The following is a 20,737-nucleotide window of genomic DNA, read 5'->3' on the forward strand; positions in this document are numbered from 1 at the left end:
TTTTTGGTAGGTTAGGTCATGTCATTGATATCATGGTTCTAGGTTTTGTTCGGACAGGTACATCCCAGTCCCATATCAGATCCTTATCAGTTGGCCAGGGACCAGCATGGGTCTGGTAACCAACACAACACACCCTGATTGCAACTATATAAAGATGATGTAATTAGGCAATTTTGGAAGTAGTTGATCCGGGTGAATTCTGCATTTTGCAATAAAATTGCAGATTTTGGTGTTTCATCAAAATCAAAAGACCTTAGCAGTGACACAAATGGTAAGATAATGCAGAATCCTATATGCACCAAAAATGCAGTGTTTGGTGGATTCAACATCCATTCAGTGGGATACTACACGTTTCATCTCATAAGACTAATGCCTTCTTTCTTCAAGAATAGGCTGGAAAAATGGAGCTGTCGGGGAAGCTAAAATTTTGCTAGGTAACTGTAGCATCCTGAAAGCATAGAAAATTTTGATCTTTTTTTCCATTAGCTTATGTTATTTCAAAGAGTTATAACTACCGTTATGATTGTGTTTGTGTAACCGTAGGAATATAAAGTTATGTCAGCACCTGTGAGTGAATTAAGTTCTCAAAATGAGCACCTGTGAGTGAAGAGCAAATCTCGATGCCATGGTATCCTTTGTGACCCAAATGAGTAGGATTCGAGTAAGAAAAATAGTTGTTTGACTTGTAGGGGTAAGATCTCATACATTTCAATCGCTATGTCAGGCGTACTTACAGAGTTTGGACATATAACTTAGGCTCCATTAATTAAAAAAAACATTTTTATTAGTGTAAATGGCTCTTAATATGTGTCAACAGATGATCATGCAGGCAAAACCTGACGACATGCACCCTAAACTCAAGCCCGACACACTGTTCTGGGATCCCTATCAAAGGTACAGGTGGGATCAACTCATTAAGGCGTGGATGTAATGGTGCAGAATGTGTGTCGGCAGGGTTTGCCTGTATTGATATATAGCATGTGGCATTAGTCATGTCCCAAAATTACCATGCTTGGCCTTCCTGTAACCTGTGAAATCTAGCAAGCTGCAGATTTCTGGCAGTGCCCAGTGATTCCAATTTACTTGCCCGCTAACACATATCATATTGATCCAAATAAGTTAAATAGAACTATAGTGCCTTTGATCGAAACGATTTGGGTTAAATTCAGTTTCCAAAAACACTCCACCTTGTTGTAAATTATTATAGTTCGATTTTAATTAGTTTAAATTTCTACCAACAATAATTATCAATTATTTGATAAAATTTTATAACATTTATCATCATCTATTTTGAAAATATGATAATAAAAAATAAGACATTATTCACTGAATCGAAAACACTATAATTTTATTAAATTGTTATTATCGGTCTGGTTCAATGTGGGATCAGCTCAGCTAAAAATCTGATTCAGTTCAAAGTAGATTCGGTAGAAACTTTTTATTTTCTACAATAAAGGCATTTTGGTATTTTTGCAAAGGGAAAGGAAATACAGTAATGGAAGTTGTGATCCTGCAAAAATGAGCTTTTTATAGGGGCTCTGGCCTATTGGCAGCGGCAGCCGCAGAGGCGGGCGGTTGGTTCTTGTGATGGCGGAGGAGGAGCTCCTTCTGGCGGCGGATCTCCATGACCTTGCGATGGGAGTTGGAGTGCTGGGTGAGCACGAAGGCTGGGCTGGCCGCCGGTCGGTACTCCGGCAGGAGCCGCCCGGACTTGTACCTCACCCCGCACGCGTTGCACAGCGTCTTCGGCCCCAGCGGCCCCGTCCGCCACTGCGGCGTCTTCTCCGATGCGCAGTGCATGCACCGTCGCACTCCGCCCGCCGCTCCGACGCCCCATCCGCTTTTCTTTCCTCCACTACCGCCATTACTGCCACTTCCTCTGTTGCTAATACACTTAATACCGATGGAATCAGGTTGGGAAGGTGGGAAATCAGACGAGGACGAGGACGAGGACGACGGCGAGGACTGCGGTGGTGGCGTTAACGAGGACCAAACCGTGGTAGGATTGCTGCTCCTGGACCGCTTGCTTCTCGCTGCGCAACGTGCAACGCATTGGTCCACGCCTAGCTGGTTGTCACCGGCAATGCGTTGGTCCACTAAGAGCTGCTTGTCGCTGGCGGGGGTCGTAAGGCCGGTGTACTGGTAAGGGACGTCAGAGAAAGAGTCCTCCACGAACTGCGACAGCCATTCCAGCTCCGCCGCCTCTTCGCTCTGCAGGAGAGGAGAAACAAATCCAGACACAACGAAAGAGAACAGAAAGAAGTCGACTGGGTGTTCTTCGTGGACGTGCTCACCGGAACGTAGAGGTCGAAAGATGAGTCTGTTTCTGCGGTTCCACCGGCAGTAAAGAATTGGGTGTCAGCACCAAAAGCTGAGGGGAAGAGATCGCGGCCGGAGAAGTCGAGGACGTCGGTGACGCGGAGAGCGTCAACGGCGGGTGGCAGGCCGTAAGGATAAGCTGGAGCAGCAGCATCTTGCTGCGGTGCAACGGTAGCTAATGAAGCAGAGTAGGAGGAAGCTGGCGTTCTCATTCCGAAGTCCATATCCAGCGTCATCGTTTGCTTCCGCGCCATTCATGCCAGCAAAAGAGGAGAATTCCCTTCTCTCCTACAGCAACAAGCGACGAGAAATAGTTAAGCTGGTTGTGGTAGCGAAACACAGACTGGGGGGAAGCAATAAAGCACTTGCATTATGGAAGACACCGACGCCAACGTGGATTAATACGACTTCCTCTCATGACAAACGAGAGCAACATGGGATAATAGTACATGTATACATATAGTTCGCTCTCTTCGAGACAAATGTACATATTACCACCGTCAACCCTCTTTACCTGTGTCCGCTGGAACACTTGTCCCAAAGAGGATGACGTGGTTCACTTGTCTCCGCTGGAACAGGAAACGATCCTTCATTACCGCCCTGTACTGCATCGGACCATCCGCTCTCGTCCATGGACCGATTTCGCAATCTTAAAGCGACTACTGACCGTGTGATGCGTAAAGGACGTTACACGGAGGTAGTTGCACGTGCACTTAAGGAAGCGGTGGAGGTGAGGCTTAATTATAATCCGCTTTAAAACATCCCCGGCATCTGGTCCCTCTCGGCGCCACGAGTCACGTCATGGACGATGGTGTCTCCGCCCGAAAACTCTGGCTCCACCACGTGGCCGTCGTCGCCGTGCCGAGAGTACGTACCGGTTCACACCGGGAATTGTCGTGTAGTACCGCCGGACGCAGTCCACTATCACGACAGAAGCCACGGAATCCAAAGTGGATTCAAATACCATTATGATAACAGCTTGATATAATCACGTGCCGGGACACTACTATTTTATCACTTTAACAAAAAAAGAAAAAGAAAAAATTACTCCTTTTGTCATTACCTTTGCCCTTTGCCGTCGACCTTTCCCCAGTCGTCGTCGCATCATCGGTGCATGCTTCACGACTACCCGTTCTCTCATGACTTCGAACACTATGATCGTCATCCCGTCCTGTGTCATCTACCCTTGACTGTCAGCACACCGTCCTCAGTGTTTCTTTATTGCCACCTTCGTCACTTCCGCCGTACCGCGAGGTGGCATCGCCTCCACCACTTCCCTTCTTCCCCTCGCTTCTTCCAGCTCTTACCTTTCCTCTTTAGTCACTCGCATAATCGATAAGACTAATTCAAATAATTAAAGATAAATAAATTAAAAATCTAAAAATCTAAATTAAAATAAATATATAATTTTAAAAAATATATGTTTTATCTTTCAACTAATATAAATAAATATTCTTAGATTAAAATATTCTTCATTCCTTCTATTATTATTTTTTTCTTTAAAATTCTACAGAAAAACAACAAGATATCAGAACCTAGTTTGAAAAAGATCAATATGCCAACTAAAAAAATAATAGATAAAAAAAAAGATAACAAAGATCAAATGAATGAGAATGTGAAGAAAGATGCAACAACCCTCTACGTGCTATAACAAGTAATACACGAGTCCATATTTTTCAAAATCATGATAACATCAATATCAATAAAAGCCTAAAAAATATTAAAAAGTATATTTGATGGCACAAACAAAGTAAAAATTTTAAAGTTTCAAATTTTTTGACATAAACTTAAAACTGTTATGATAAAAGATTTTAAATTTATTACTAGTTTTTTCTCAAAACTCTCTTATATTGTGAACCAATGAAATCTGAAACCTAAAAGAAGAAATTACAATAGAAAAGTTATCTGAAGTCTATCTTCAAATTTTGATATTATTTCTATTATTATAGAAAAAGCTAAAGATATAATTGTAAAACGTCGGAACATGCGATTTTTAGTGGGGATCAAAATCTAATTGGTATCTTAGTATGACCTCAAGGGACTTGACAAATCACACTAAGTCCTAGATAATTTTTGCTAATCACAACTCTTAGTGATTCCCATTTTATTTGGCCTCTAAACCATCATGGTTTTGAGGGACTCGACCAACCATAATATTTGGTTAAGTCAGTACCATTATTATAAGATAAATCTGATTCGATGATACATTCTCGAGGGACTCGACCAAGCATATCATATCCTCCGGTGACATATTCATGTCATAAGCAAGATCTTAAATATCAATATAAGTAAGTTGAATCCCAGATTTTGATAATGAAACCAATTGATTAAATTATGAACCAAAGAGCATATGAGAAAAGCGATGCAAGAGTAACTTTGGAAAGATAAATTGATTGAAGTAGGAGAACCTGACGTTGGGCCGGAGAGGATCATGTCAGAGATCGAGCATCGCGTCGAAAGGATAGGGTATTATGCTAAGATCGAATGTTGCGAGAGGTTAACATAATGATGGATTTGGCAATAGGTCGAAGGAAAGAATGACGCATCGGAAGTTCGGACGAAGTGCTGGATGAACGAATGATATGCTGGACAACATAGGATTCATGATTATAATCATTTATAACTTGATTAAATTAGTTTAGGTTTTAATTGAGTTGGTTTTGGGTGTAACCATATCAACTTAATTAAGGGGCCTATTAGACTTGAATTAGGACTGAATTGAGCCTATTGGAAGGTTAATTCAGGAACTTAAAGTTGAGTTAAGTGGTGGCACCGTTAGACTAGACAATGGTACTGCTTGTGAGCTAGAAAATATAGAATGTACATTTTCAGAAAACCCGATGGTGGTATCACCCAAGTTAGTGGTAGTAACGCCAGAACGTAGTCTTCTAGATAGTGTCAAGTGGTGGTACCCTGCCTAAGCAAGTGATGATACCACTAGAGCCCAATCTAGGAGGCTTGTCAAGTAGTAGTACCACCTAGCACTGGTGATAGTATTGCTAGTATCTCGAAAACTAAATTATTAGACTTTTTGGCTCAATTTTTGAAGTCATTTGAGGCCTATAAATACCCTACTTATTCTTGCTTAATATAGTAAAAAAAAGCATAAAAAAATTATTTTCTAAGTGTATAAACTCTGTTGAAAGTGTTGAGTTCCTTCCTCCTTAAGCTTATAAGTCATTGTAAGGGAGATGTAATGATTACTTGTAAAAGAGAGTTGTAAAGGTTCTCTCCTAAGCATGTGAAAAAGAGAAAAAAGTTATAACAAGAATAGTTGATCTTCGCTTATTAAAAAGAAGATCATTAGTTAAAGCTAGTGGCCTCATCAGAGGAAGAATTAGGAGTGGATGTAGGTCGCGATGACCAAACTACTATAAATCCGATGTGTATTTCCTTTTATGCTCTTTATTACTATTGCTTACTGATTTAATTGCTTACTAAACTTACTCATATTCTAAGTTAAACATATTTTTAATATCAGTTTCATCGAACGAATTTTTGAATCATTTCTCTATTTTGAAAGCACTAATTCACCCCCTCTTCTTAGTGTCATTATGATCTTAAGAGTTGGTATCAGAGCTACTTTTCTTAGTTAGTTTGACACCCAAGAGAGATTAAATAAATTTTTTTGATAATCAAAAGGGTCACTTTTGTTAGGATCGAGAGCACTAAGAGGGGGGGGGGGTGAATTAGTGCAGCGGAAATCTTATAATAATTTAAAAACCAAAAGCTACGTTCGTTCAAAAACTATTGTGAAGCAAAAGCAAATTCGCAGTTTGTATCTAGGTGCAGTTTGCGTCTAAGCGCAGATTGCGTTCAAGCGCAGTTTTGCGTCTAAGCGCAGTTTTGCGTCTAAACTCAGATTTACGTCCAAATGCAGATTTACGTCTAAACGCAGATTTACGTCTAAACGCAGTTTTACGTCTAAACGCAGTTTTGCGTCTAAACGCAGTTTTACATCTAAACGCAGATTTACGTCTAAACGCAGATTTACGTCTAAACGTAGTTTTACGTCTAAACGCAGATTTACGTCTAAACTTTGAAACTCGTTTATATACTTGCAGAAGGCAGTATGCAGTTGAAATCAAGACGTAAACGTGAACTGAAATCTGACGATTGAGCGAGGAAAGCCGATTTACGTCTGAATGCAGTTTTACGTCTAAATGTTGAAACTCGTTCGTAAAATCGTAGAGGACAGATTGCAGTTATTAATAGGATTAAAATGTAAGCGTAAACTGCAAGGAAGCTCGTTCGTAAAAACGCGGAAAACAGTTCTGCAGAATCAAACGTAAACGTAAACTGTAATGTATGAAAATACGAAGTTACGTCTGAATGCAGATTTGGAAGAACAGCTCTTAGAACTTGTTCGTGAAAGCGCAGAGAGCAGTAGTGATGAGGGAGGTTTGCAGTAATGATAAAGTACTCGAAATTAAACGCAAACCAGAGATTTAGAGTGGTTCGGTCAGCCTTGACCTACTCCACTTTTGGCTTCCTCCACCGATGAGGTTGCCGACGTCAACTAGGTGCCTTCCTTCAATGGGCGAAGGCCAAACTTCCCTCTTACAATTTCTCTCCTTTTGACAGGCTTAGGAGACAACCTTTACAGACCTTTCTCTCCTCACTTTTACAGTTGAAAACTTGAAGAACAGAAGGAGGAGACTTAAAGGCTTTACAACACTTTTGAGCTCTTTAGAATCACAGAAAAGATCACGATTTTGGTATAGGTCTGTTCTCTTTTCAGTGCTGAATGGGTGGGGTATTTATAGGCCCCAACCCAATTCAAAATTCGAGCTCAAAACGATCAAATCGATCAAATCCCAGAATTCTGGGATCAGGCGGTTGCACCTCTCGACTGGAGAGGTGGCACCGCCTGGCAGAGCTCGAAGACTGAGCTCTGCCGATTGCTTCTCTCTGCCAGAGCTCGAAGACTGAGCTCGATGGTTGCATCACTTGGCAGAGCTTGAAGACTGAGCTTGGTGGTTGCATCACCTGGCAGAGCTCGAAATCTGAGCTTGGTGGTTGCATCACTTGGCAGAGCTCCAAACTGAGCTCAAGCTGATGCACCATTCTGCCAGAGCTCGAAGACTGAGCTTGGTGAATGCATCACTTGGCAAAGCTCGAGACTGAGCTCAGGCTGATGCACCACTCTGCCAGAGCTCGAAGACTGAGCTCGGTGGTTGCATCGCCTGGCAGAGCTCGGAACTTGAGCTCTGGCGGTGCAACCTCTTGGCTGGAGCGGTTGCACCTCCCAGCCTTGCAACCCTGGCGGTTGCACCTCCTGGCTGGGGCGGTTGCACCTCCCAGCCTTGCAACCCTGGCGGTTGCACCTCCTGGCTGGGGCGGTTGCACCTCTCAACCCCACAGCCCAGGCGGTTGCACCTCCTGGCTGGGGCGGTTGCACCTCTCAACCCCACAGCCCAGGCGGTTGCACCTCCTGGCTGGGGCGGTTGCACCTCCTGGTGCAATCAGGGTCCGAATGGTTCACTCCATTCGACCCACTTTGAATCTTTTCAGGGGCCCAATTGCCCCAAGATTAAGCTAATGGGATCACCTCCCATTTTCATGCTTAATCATCGTGCTAACTACGATTATCTCTAAGACAACTTCTGCAGCTTTGCTCCGATGCGTCAATCGCTTCTTCCGGCGAGTTTCCGGCCAACTTCCGTCGATCAACCGATAACCTTCGGTGATCCTTTTGCGGACATCCGGCATACTCCTGGACTTTGCGACGATCCACTTGGCGAGTTCCGACGAGCTTCGCTTGGCAAGCTTCTGGACTTCTCGGATCTGTTCTCTCTGAACCTCCGACGACCGTCCGAACTTCCGTCGAACTCTCGAACTCCCAACGTGATCATGGTCTTGACTCCGGCGCAACTCCTGCTGCTTGTCTTACTCTCATCGTAGTTAATCCTGCACACTTATCTCAACACATAGATTAGATAACAAATGACAATTGACTTCATCATCAAAATCCGAGATTCAACAATCTCCCCCTTTTTGATGATGACAATCAATTGATAAAGGAGTTGTCCTTAACTCCCCCTATCTATATGCCATAGTTGAGATAAGTCAACCTTGAATTCAAGACCTAAGAATTCAAGTGACGTATTGATAAGTTAGATCAGTTAAACTTATCAATGCTCCCATCATGATGCCTATCATGATGTATCTCTTCAAGAATTATGTCAAAGCATGACATACATCATCAAGTTTGTATGATTGTGTTTGTAACCATTCATCATGTAATCATATAAAGCAACGAAGGATTTTTTTACATGATGCTCACTTTTGAGATTTTCTAGTAAGTTTGCATTTTCTTTACAATATCAAATCAAGACATGATGCAAACTATTGTACATGTTCACATATCTCTTGGTGATGCAAGGATGGCATAACATTGTTTATAGCATCACTCAAGTATTTGCAACTATGACATAGATATGATTATGGCAGTTCAGCTATGACATAGTGTTTATCAATTCATATTTTTCTCCCCCTTTGTCATCAACAAAAACATTGATAGCATTATCAAGCATATAAAGGAAGTCATGACACATATATCACTTTATTGTTTTTGCTTGACGGAGGAAAGTCATTTTCCAAGGAGTTTTCATAAGAGTGTACGGGAACATCCCATTTTTAGCATACAACCTGAAAAATGAACTTCTTACATGCATTTGGTTAAAAATATTTGTCACATAATTTGCAACATGTTATTTGATCAAGCGTTGTCAAGGCATGTAATAGTAATAACATCCGAAAGATAATTTTAACTAGTTTAAGTATTCGGACACATCAACATTCCTAATTCTCTTCTTATGTAATCAAATTGTTCTTCACATAGGGGTTTTGTGAAGATATCAGCCAGTTGATGTTTGGTATCAATAAATTCTATGGTCACGTCATGATTAGTGACATGATCACGTATAAAGTGATGTCTAATATCAATGTGTTTTGTTCTTGAGTGTTGTATAGGATTTTTAGTTAAGCATATTGCACTCGTGTTATCACATTTAATGGGAATATCTTTAAGATTCACTTTGTAATCTTCTAAAGTGTTTTTCATCCATACAACTTGTGCACAGCATGCACTTGCTGCAATGTATTCAGCTTCGGTTGTTGATAGGGCAACCGAGTTTTGTTTCTTAGATGACCAGGATACAAGGGCATGTCCTAAAAATTGACATGATCCTGATGTGCTTTTTCTGTCTAGTTTACAGCCAGCGAAGTCCGCATCAGCATAAGCTGTTAATTCAAAATTTTCTGATTTTGGGTACCATAATCCTAGATTGGTAGTTCCATTAAGATATCTGAGTATTCTTTTGACAGCTTTGAGATGAGATATCTTAGGGTCTGATTGAAATCTAGCACAAAGTCCTACACTGAACATAATGTCTGGTCTTGTGGCAGTGAGGTAAAGTAAACTTCCTATCATACCCCTATAGGTTTTTTGATCGAAGCTTTCTCCATTCTCATCAATTTCTAACTTAGTGGAGGTGCTCATAGGAGTGTCAATGGCTTTTGAATTATTCATTTTGAACTTCTTTAGCAAACTCACAGCATATTTGGTTTGACTAATAAAGATGCCATTGCTTAGTTGTTTGATTTGTAGGCCTAAGAAGAATGTTAACTCTCCCATTAGACTCATTTCGAATTCATGACTCATAGTTTTCGAAAAGGATTCACAAAGAGATTCATTTGTAGAACCAAAGATAATATCATCAACATAAATCTGAACAATGAGAAAATTATCTTCAAAATTCTTGATAAATAATGTAGTATCAACCTTGCCTTTAATGAAATTATTTTCAATGAGAAAAGAGCTAAGTCTCTCATACCAAGCCCTTGGGGCTTGTTTTAAACCATAGAGAGCTTTAGTTAATCTAAACACATGATTAGGGTAGCCATTGTTTCCAAATCCAGGAGGTTGTTCAACATAAACTTCTTCGGAAATGAAACCATTTAGAAAAGCGCTTTTAACATCCATTTGAAATAACTTAAAATTATTGCAACTAGCGTAGGCAAGGAGCAACCTTATGGCTTCCAATCGAGCCACAGGTGCGAAGGTTTCTTCGTAATCGATACCTTCTTCTTGGTTGAAACCTTTGGCCACTAATCTAGCCTTGTTTCTAACCACGATACCATTTTCATCTTGCTTGTTTCTAAAGATCCATTTAGTACCAATTACTAAATGGTCATTTGGCCTAGGAACAAGCGTCCACACCTCATTTCTCTCAAATTGATTTAATTCATCTTGCATTGCGATAATCCATGAATCATCTTTCATGGCTTCATCAATACATTTGGGTTCAATTTGGGAGAGAAAAGCGGCGTTGGCACAAAAGTTTTTAAAAGAAGATCGTGTTTGAACCCCCTTTGATGTGTCTCCTAGGATTAGCTCCTTAGGATGAGCATCAATATACTTCCAATCCTTGGGTAAGGATGTTTTGGAAGTGGATGCAACCAAGTTGCTAGTTGGAGACGGGGTTTCGTTTAAATTCAAGGAATCAAAATTAACATCATCATCAAGATCATTTTTCTTAATTTCTGAAATCTCATTGAAAACAACATGGATGGATTCTTCAATAATTAAGGTTCTTTTATTGAAGATGCGAAAAGCTTTAGAAACCGAAGAATAACCAAGAAAGATTCCTTCATCAGATTTAGCATCGAATTTTCCTAAGTTATCCTTTTCATTCAAGATAAAACACTTACACCCAAAGACTTTAAAATATGAGACATTGGGTTTTTTGTTATTCCATAACTCATAGGGAGTTTTGGAGAGTAAGGGTCTTACTAGGACTCTATTTAAAATATAACATGCAGTGTTTACAGCTTCGGCCCAAAAATATTTGGGTAGGCTATGTTCATTCAACATGGTTCTTGCCATTTCTTGCAAATTTCGATTTTTTCTTTCTACTACCCCATTTTGTTGAGGATTTCTTGGAGTAGAGAAGTTATGGTTGTATCCGTTGAGTTCACAGAATTCTTGGAAGTCATGGTTTTGAAATTCTCCACCGTGATCACTTCTAATTGATGAAATCATAGATTCCTTCTCATTTTGAACAAGTTTACAAAACTTGGTAAAATGTCTAAAGCATTCATTTTTTTGTTTTAAGAAGTAGGTCCATGTATATCTGCTGTAGTCATCAATAATGACAAAGGCGTATTTGCTACCTCCTAGACTCGATGTAGATATTGGTCCGAACAAGTCCATATGGATCAATTGTAAGGGCCTAGAGGTGCTTATTTGATTCTTAGCTTTGAAGCTACCCCTTATTTGCTTACCTAATTGGCAAGCATCACATACATTATCTTTGATGAACTTGATATGAGGAATTCCTCTTATGAGTTCTCTAGATGATACTTGATTGATTAGTTTCATGCTAGCATGACCTAATCTTCTATGCCATAGCCAAGCATCCTCATTCATAACGGCAAAGCACATTTCATCACATAAGTCATTGATGTCAATAGTGTATACGTTGTTTTGTTTTAATGCAATCATAGATATATTTTTGTGTGGTTTTTCAATGATGCAGGCATTAGATTCAAATCTTATAATATATCCTTTATCACATAATTGACTAATGCTCAAGAGGTTATGTTTTAAACCATCAACTAGTAAAACATCTTCAATAGAGAGGTTGGATTTGTTACCTATGGTTCCTTTGCCAATGATTTTACCCTTGTTGTTGTCTCCGAAGGTGACATATCCTTCGTCTATGCTAGAGAGCTTAGAGAATTGAGATGGATCTCCGGTCATATGCCTTGAGCATCCACTATCAAGGTACCATTTCTTGCTCCTAGCTTGCGATTGTTTAGTTTTCTACAAGAAAGGATGATGTTTAGGTACCCATTTGCTTTTGGGTGCTTCATAAATAGATCTACATTTTCTATCATGTTGCATAGAGTTTATCATGGTTCCTTTAGGAACCCAAACTAATTTGTTTGGACTTGTTTTCTTGAATGGACAACAATGTGTCTTGTGTCCAGATTTGCAACAAAAGTTGCACTTGGTTTGGTGTTGAACGTGTAAGATGGGGCCTCTTACAAAGGTAGTTGGATTTCGGTGAGGACTCCTCACAAATCCAATCCCACTTCTTTTGGGAGCATGACCCTTGTTTGTAAGGATCATGTTTAATGACTTGCTACCAACCTCGAATTTCTTCAAGGTGTCCTTAAGTAGCAAGTTTTCTTTTTGTAAAGTTTCTAAATCATGACATTTGATACATGAATTTAAATTATCATGATGTTCGACTTTTAACTTATCAAACTCACAAGTAAGATTATCATGTACCTTTTTTAGCAACTTGTATTTTCTATTTATAACTTTGCATTCATCAAATAAATCATGGAAGGCATTTAATAATTCATCGAAAGATAAATCAGCATCTAATAAATCCGTTACCTCTTCTTCGATGGCCATAAATGCGTAATGAGCAACTTGCTCGGTGTTGGATTCTTCTTCCTCAGATGCGCTCGAATCATCCCATGTTGCTTGGAGCGCCTTCTTCTTTGTTGTTCTTTTCTTGACTTGGGGACAATCACTTTTGTAATGTCCCGGCTTTTTACATTCATAGCAGATTACTTGGTCCTTCTTAGGTTCAAGTTTATTTTTCACATCGTTTTTAAACTTGTTTCTTTTGAAGAATTTTTTAAACTTTCTTGTCAAAAGTGCCAAGTCATCATCACAGTCCTCATCACTTGAGTTTCCTCTCAAGTGGCATTCAGAAGTTTTAAGTGCCATATCCTTCCTGTTCTTTGGAAGGATGTCTTCTTGCTCTTCATGAGCTTTGCATGTCATTTCGTAGGTCATTAATGACCCGATTAGTTCTTCAAGAGGGAAATTTTGCAGATCTTTTGCCTCTTGAATGGCGGTGACTTTAGGATCCCAACTCTTAGGAAGGGATCTTAGTATCTTATTAACAAGCTCAAAATCCGAAAAGCTCTTTCCGAGACCTTTTAAACCGTTGACGACATCCGTGAAACGGGTAAACATGTCGCCAATGGTTTCACTCGGTTTCATTCGAAAAAGTTCAAAAGAATGTAGCAACAAATTGATTTTTGACTCTTTCACTCTACTTGTGCCCTCGTGGGTCACTTCAAGTGTGTGCCAAATATCAAAAGCAGTTTCGCAAGTTGAAACACGATTAAATTCGTTTTTATCTAGTGCGCAAAATAAGGCATTCATAGCCTTTGCATTAAGAGCGAAAGCCTTCTTCTCCAAATCGTTCCAATCGATCATTGGAAGAGAAGATTTTGAAAATCCATTTTCAACAAGGTTCCATAGTTCAAAGTCCATAGAAATAAGAAAGATCCTCATTCGGGTCTTCCAGTAAGTGTAGTCCGTTCCACTGAACATGGGTGGACGTGTAATCGAATGCCCCTCTTGGTTTCCGGCGTATGCCATCTCTCTTGGGTTTTAATCCTTTAGAGAGTTAACCTTGCTCTGATACCAATTGTTAGGATCGAGAGCACTAAGAGGGGGGGGGGTGAATTAGTGCAGCGGAAATCTTATAATAATTTAAAAACCAAAAGCTACGTTCGTTCAAAAACTATTGTGAAGCAAAAGCAAATTCGCAGTTTGTATCTAGGTGCAGTTTGCGTCTAAGCGCAGATTGCGTTCAAGCGCAGTTTTGCGTCTAAGCGCAGTTTTGCGTCTAAACTCAGATTTACGTCCAAATGCAGATTTACGTCTAAACGCAGATTTACGTCTAAACGCAGATTTACGTCTAAACGCAGTTTTACGTCTAAACGTAGTTTTGCGTCTAAACGCAGTTTTACGTCTAAACGCAGATTTACGTCTAAACGCAGATTTACGTCTAAACGTAGTTTTACGTCTAAACGCAGATTTACGTCTAAACTTTGAAACTCGTTTATATACTTGCAGAAGGCAGTATGCAGTTGAAATCAAGACGTAAACGTGAACTGAAATCTGACGATTGAGCGAGGAAAGCCGATTTACGTCTGAATGCAGTTTTACGTCTAAATGTTGAAACTCGTTCGTAAAATCGTAGAGGACAGATTGCAGTTATTAATAGGATTAAAATGTAAGCGTAAACTGCAAGGAAGCTCGTTCGTAAAAACGCGGAAAACAGTTCTGCAGAATCAAACGTAAACTGTAATGTATGAAAATACGAAGTTACGTCTGAATGCAGATTTGGAAGAACAGCTCTTAGAACTTGTTCGTGAAAGCGCAGAGAGCAGTAGTGATGAGGGAGGTTTGCAGTAATGATAAAGTACTCGAAATTAAACGCAAACCAGAGATTTAGAGTGGTTCGGTCAGCCTTGACCTACTCCACTTTTGGCTTCCTCCACCGATGAGGTTGCCGACGTCAACTAGGTGCCTTCCTTCAATGGGCGAAGGCCAAACTTCCCTCTTACAATTTCTCTCCTTTTGACAGGCTTAGGAGACAACCTTTACAGACCTTTCTCTCCTCACTTTTACAGTTGAAAACTTGAAGAACAGAAGGAGGAGACTTAAAGGCTTTACAACACTTTTGAGCTCTTTAGAATCACAGAAAAGATCACGATTTTGGTATAGGTCTGTTCTCTTTTCAGTGCTGAATGGGTGGGGTATTTATAGGCCCCAACCCAATTCAAAATTCGAGCTCAAAACGATCAAATCGATCAAATCCCAGAATTCTGGGATCAGGCGGTTGCACCTCTCGACTGGAGAGGTGGCACCGCCTGGCAGAGCTCGAAGACTGAGCTCTGCCGATTGCTTCTCTCTGCCAGAGCTCGAAGACTGAGCTCGATGGTTGCATCACTTGGCAGAGCTTGAAGACTGAGCTTGGTGGTTGCATCACCTGGCAGAGCTCGAAATCTGAGCTTGGTGGTTGCATCACTTGGCAGAGCTCCAAACTGAGCTCAAGCTGATGCACCATTCTGCCAGAGCTCGAAGACTGAGCTTGGTGAATGCATCACTTGGCAAAGCTCGAGACTGAGCTCAGGCTGATGCACCACTCTGCCAGAGCTCGAAGACTGAGCTCGGTGGTTGCATCGCCTGGCAGAGCTCGGAACTTGAGCTCTGGCGGTGCAACCTCTTGGCTGGAGCGGTTGCACCTCCCAGCCTTGCAACCCTGGCGGTTGCACCTCCTGGCTGGGGCGGTTGCACCTCCCAGCCTTGCAACCCTGGCGGTTGCACCTCCTGGCTGGGGCGGTTGCACCTCTCAACCCCACAGCCCAGGCGGTTGCACCTCCTGGCTGGGGCGGTTGCACCTCCTGGTGCAATCAGGGTCCGAATGGTTCACTCCATTCGACCCACTTTGAATCTTTTCAGGGGCCCAATTGCCCCAAGATTAAGCTAATGGGATCACCTCCCATTTTCATGCTTAATCATCGTGCTAACTACGATTATCTCTAAGACAACTTCTGCAGCTTTGCTCCGATGCGTCAATCGCTTCTTCCGGCGAGTTTCCGGCCAACTTCCGTCGATCAACCGATAACCTTCGGTGATCCTTCTGCGGACATCCGGCATACTCCTGGACTTTGCGACGATCCACTTGGCGAGTTCCGACGAGCTTCGCTTGGCAAGCTTCTGGACTTCTCGGATCTATTCTCTCTGAACCTCCGACGACCGTCCGAACTTCCGTCGAACTCTCGAACTCCCAACGTGATCATGATCTTGACTCCGGCGCAACTCCTGCTGCTTGTCTTACTCTCATCGTAGTTAATCCTGCACACTTATCTCAACACATAGATTAGATAACAAATGACAATTGACTTCATCATCAAAATCCGAGATTCAACAACTTTATCACTCATCCTCTTATGTTTAATGGGACGATTACACATATTGGAAGATACAAATATGGATTTTTTTTTTATTTCTATGGATTTTGATTTATGGAATGTGTTTGAATATGATTTTCAAAAATCTTCGAGACTAATGAATAAATGAAATAATCTAGAGAAGAAAATGTTCTATTTAAATGCTAATGCTATGAATATTTTATTTTATACTTTAGATAAAAATGAGTTTAATCATATTTCTATATATAAATATTTGACACAAACATGAAGTTACTCATAAAGGCACAAGTAGAGCAAAATAATCTAAAATTAATCTTTTGGTATATAATTATGAATTATTTAGAATAAAGCCAACTTAAACTATTTGCGACATGTACAACAATTTTATAGATAGTCAATGGTTTGAAAGCTCTCAGTAAATATTTTACTAATTTTGAACTTGTTAATAAAATTCTAAGAACACTTTCAAAAAGTTGGGATTCAAAGGTAACCGCAATTAAAGAAATAAAAGACTTGAACAATTTTTCTCTTGAAGAACTCATAGGATTATTAATGACATATAAAATGACTTGCAAGACACATAATAAACATGAGAACAATTTTTCAAAGAACAAAAATGATATTACACTTAGAACTAAAGAAGATCACTCGAGCGAAAGCTCAAGTGATAATGATGACTTGACACTCCTTACAAAAAAATTTAAGAAGTTCATAAAAAGGAACAAAACAAATCCTGTAAAACAAGACTCTAAGAATAAAAATAAACTAAAAAAAAGATATAATCATTTGCTATGAATGCGAGAAGCCAAGGTACTTCAAAAATAAGTATTCACAATTGAAGAAAAAAAATACTCAAGATAACTTGAGATCAATCAAGTGCATCGAAAGACGAAGAGCAAATCAATGAAGACAAGATGACAAACTGCACTTTAATGGCTCTCAACAATGAGGTATATGACTCAACTAAAATCTCTTTATCTTATGATAAATTACTTGATAGATTTCATGGTTTATCTCAACGATGAGAAATGACTTGCAAGGCACATGATGAACATGAGAATAACTTTCTAAAAAACATGAAGGATATTGCACTTAGAACCAAAGAAGACTACTCAAACGAAAGCTCAAGTGATGATGATAACTTGACACTCGTCACAAGAAAATTTAAAAGGTTTATAAATAGGAACAAAACAAATCCTATAAATCAAGACTCTAAGAATAAAAATAAATAAAAAAAATGATATAATCATTTGCTATGAACGTAAAAAATCGGGCACTTCAAAAATGAATATATACAACCAAAGAAAAAGTTGCTATCACAAAGAAAAAGAAAGCACTCAAGGTAACTTAGGACTAATCAAGTGCATTAAAAGACGATGAGCAAACCAATAAAGACGAAATGGTAAAATACGCATTGATGGCCTTCAGCAAAAGGTATATGACTCAATTGAAATGTTTTTACCTTATAATGAATTACTTGATGTATTTCTTGATTTGTATAATGACTTTAAATTAGTTAGTAAGAAATATAAATTCTTAAAGGCATATAGTGGAGGTTTATGATAAAATATTATAAGATAAAGAGGTTTTAATCAAGTCATACAACTACACTCAAGGCAAAACTTCAAGACACATATGACTAGGAGTATATGACTCAATTAAAACCTATTTATCTTATGATGAATTACTTGATAGATTTTATAATTTAAATGATGAATTTAAATTAGTTTATAATAAATATAAATTGCTAAAAAAGGATTATGTTTCTCTCTCTAGTAAATTTGATAAATTAAAAAATAAGTATGATGATTGGATGTTAACTTCTTATACTAAATGTGAAGAGTTTGACTCAATCAGAAAGAAAAATATGTTATTATAATAAATATTACAAAATTAAAATTAAAAAGAAATCATTAAATATAATTCTTACTTACAAAGGTTTTATATATAGAAAGGAAGGAATTAGCTTTATGATTAGTAACACTCAATAAAAGCCAACTATATTTGTTAAAGAACCCACATTATATGTTTTTCCTAAAGTTAAATATATTTTTTATGATGGATATGGCTATTATACTTATAAATATTTATTTTAAAATATAGCTCACATAAATTAGTTTAGATTTCTAAAGGAATCATAAATGACTTAATGTCAATAGTTAAGATAGGTAGATCGAATCACGAGGGACCTAAAATTAAATTAGTACATAAAGCAAACCTCATTTCTTGTAGATATATCTACAGTTGAAAGCTACGAGCAAGAGATAATATCTTAATAATGGATGCTCAAAGCACGTGACCGGAGATCTGATATATTTCTTTAAGTTCACTAACTAAGACAAAGGATATATCACATTTGGAAACAATAACAAAGGTAAAATTATTGACAAAAGAAATATAAGTAACAAATCAAACCTCTTGATTGAAGATATTTTATTAATAGATGGTTTAAAACATAATTTACTTACTATTAGTCAATTATAGGATTAAGGATATAACATTAAATTTAAATCTAATGCTTGTATTATAGAGATATTATAGAAAAATAAATCTGTGATTATCTTAAGGAGTAATAATATGTATACTATTGATCTTAATGATTTTTGTAATGAAATTTATTTTTAAATTTTAAACGATGATACATAGCTCTAGCATCGAAGATTAGGTTATGTAAGTATAAAATGTATTTCATAATTATAATTAAGGAACTTGTAAGATGTATACATAGAATTAAATTTGTCAAAGATAAAGTTTGTGATGCATGCTAACTAGACAAACAAATAAAGATTAGTTTTAAATCTAAAAATCAAGTAAGTACCTCTAGACCACTATAATTAATTCATATGGATTTATTTGAACTAATTAATATCATAAGTCTATGAGGTAATAAATATGCTTTTATGACTATTGATGATTATAGTAGATATCCTTAGACAAACTTCTTGACACATAAAAATGATTATTTTAAATGTTTTATGAAGTTTTACAAACAAGTTCAAAATAAAAAAAAGGTTTTATGATTTCTTCTATTCAAAGTGATCATGGTACTAAATTTAAAAACCATGATTTTCAAGAATTTATGATTCAAATGAGTGTGACCATAATTTCTCTACTCTGAGAAATTCATAATAAAATGGAATTATTGAGAGAAAAAATATGAGTTTACAAGAGATTGTAAGAACTATGCTTAATGAACATAGCATACTCAAATATTTTTGAGCCGAAGCCGTTAACATGACATGCTATGTTATGAACAGGATTCTCATAAGTCTACTACTATATAAAATTTCTTATGAATTGTGAAATAATAAAAGACCTAATATTTTACATTTTAAAATTTTTGATTGTAAATATTTTATTTTAAATAAAAATGATGCCTTAGAAAATTTTGATGCAAAATTTGATGAGGCTTTTTCTTAGATATTCCTCTATTTCTAAAGTTTATCTAGTTTTCAATAAAAGAATATTGGTTATTTAAGAATCTGTTCATGTTATTTTTAATGAGTTTTTTAAATTTAAGAAAATTAATTTTAATAATAAATTTGAATTTGATACATTGAATTTGAATAAGAATTCTTCTCTCCTAAGTAACTTGGGTGTATATAGATACACATCATAAGGAACTAATCATTAGAGATACATTTTTGTCTCAAATTGAACATAAATGCATTCACAATACTCTCAAAGATGATTCATGAGTTTTTGCATTGCATGTATAATTAAATTAATTTGAAAGAAATAAGATTTGGAAGTTTATTCCAAGACATAGTGATCGCCTTGTAATTAGATCTTTAGAAATAAGTAAGATGAACTTAGAATCATGATTCAAAACAAAGCTAAATTAGTAACCAAATGTTTTAACCAAGAAAAAGGTGTCGACTATGAAGAAACATTTGCTTCTATGGCAAGATATGAAACCATAAAAAAACTCCTTACACATGCATGTTGTAAAATTTTTAAGTTATTTCAAATAGATGTCAAAAGTATTTTTCTTAATGGCTTTATTTTCAAAAAAATTTATGTTGAGCAACAACCTAGATTTTATAATATTCTTTTTCCAAACTATGTTTTTAAATTATCTAAGACTCTCTCTGGGTTGAAGCAAGCCTAAGGGCTTGGTACGAGAGGCTTAGCTTATTTCTTATTAAGAATAATTTTTTGAAAGATAAGATCGATACCACATTATTTATTAAATATTTTAAAAATAATTTTTTTATTATCTAAATTTATGTTGATGATATTATTTTTAGTTCTAAATCTTTGTGTGAATCATTTGCCAAAATATGAGTCAAGAATTTGAAATGAATTTAACGAGTGAATTAATATTTTTCTTATAATTATAAATTAAACAACTAAATGATGAAATTTTTATTAGTCAAACTAAGTATTCTTTGGATCTATTAAAACGATTTTATATGGATAGTACTAAGATCATTAGTACACTAATGATATAATGTTTAGTGTTGGGCTTTGTATAAGATTTTAATTCAATCCCAAATAATCTCACTTTAAAACAGTAAAAAAAATTTAGATATTTAAAAATTCTTAATATCAAATTATGATATATATACCAAATTTGTAGATATTTAAAAATATTTAGCATTGGGCTTTGTACCATCGTATCTAGGATTATGATATATACCAAGTTCTATTATTCATT

The 20,737-nt window shown here is 37.5% G+C and overlaps 1 protein-coding gene across 1 annotated transcript; it reads right to left on the reverse strand.

The window, feature by feature from the left end:
- Nucleotides 1-1,407: 1,407 nt before the first annotated feature.
- Nucleotides 1,408-2,721, reverse strand: LOC103985923 (GATA transcription factor 2-like). The gene is made up of 2 exons (XM_065151449.1): nt 2,295-2,721; nt 1,408-2,211 (listed from the first exon to the last, which is right to left on the reverse strand). The coding sequence occupies exons 1-2, from the start codon at nt 2,571-2,573 to the stop codon at nt 1,528-1,530; spliced, it is 963 nt and encodes a 320-aa protein (XP_065007521.1). The 5' UTR covers nt 2,574-2,721; the 3' UTR covers nt 1,408-1,527.
- Nucleotides 2,722-20,737: the final 18,016 nt, after the last annotated feature.

This window comes from Musa acuminata, chromosome BXJ3-5 (genome assembly GCF_036884655.1).
Source record: "Musa acuminata AAA Group cultivar baxijiao chromosome BXJ3-5, Cavendish_Baxijiao_AAA, whole genome shotgun sequence".
In the NCBI taxonomy this organism is placed as follows: domain Eukaryota; kingdom Viridiplantae; phylum Streptophyta; class Magnoliopsida; order Zingiberales; family Musaceae; genus Musa; species Musa acuminata.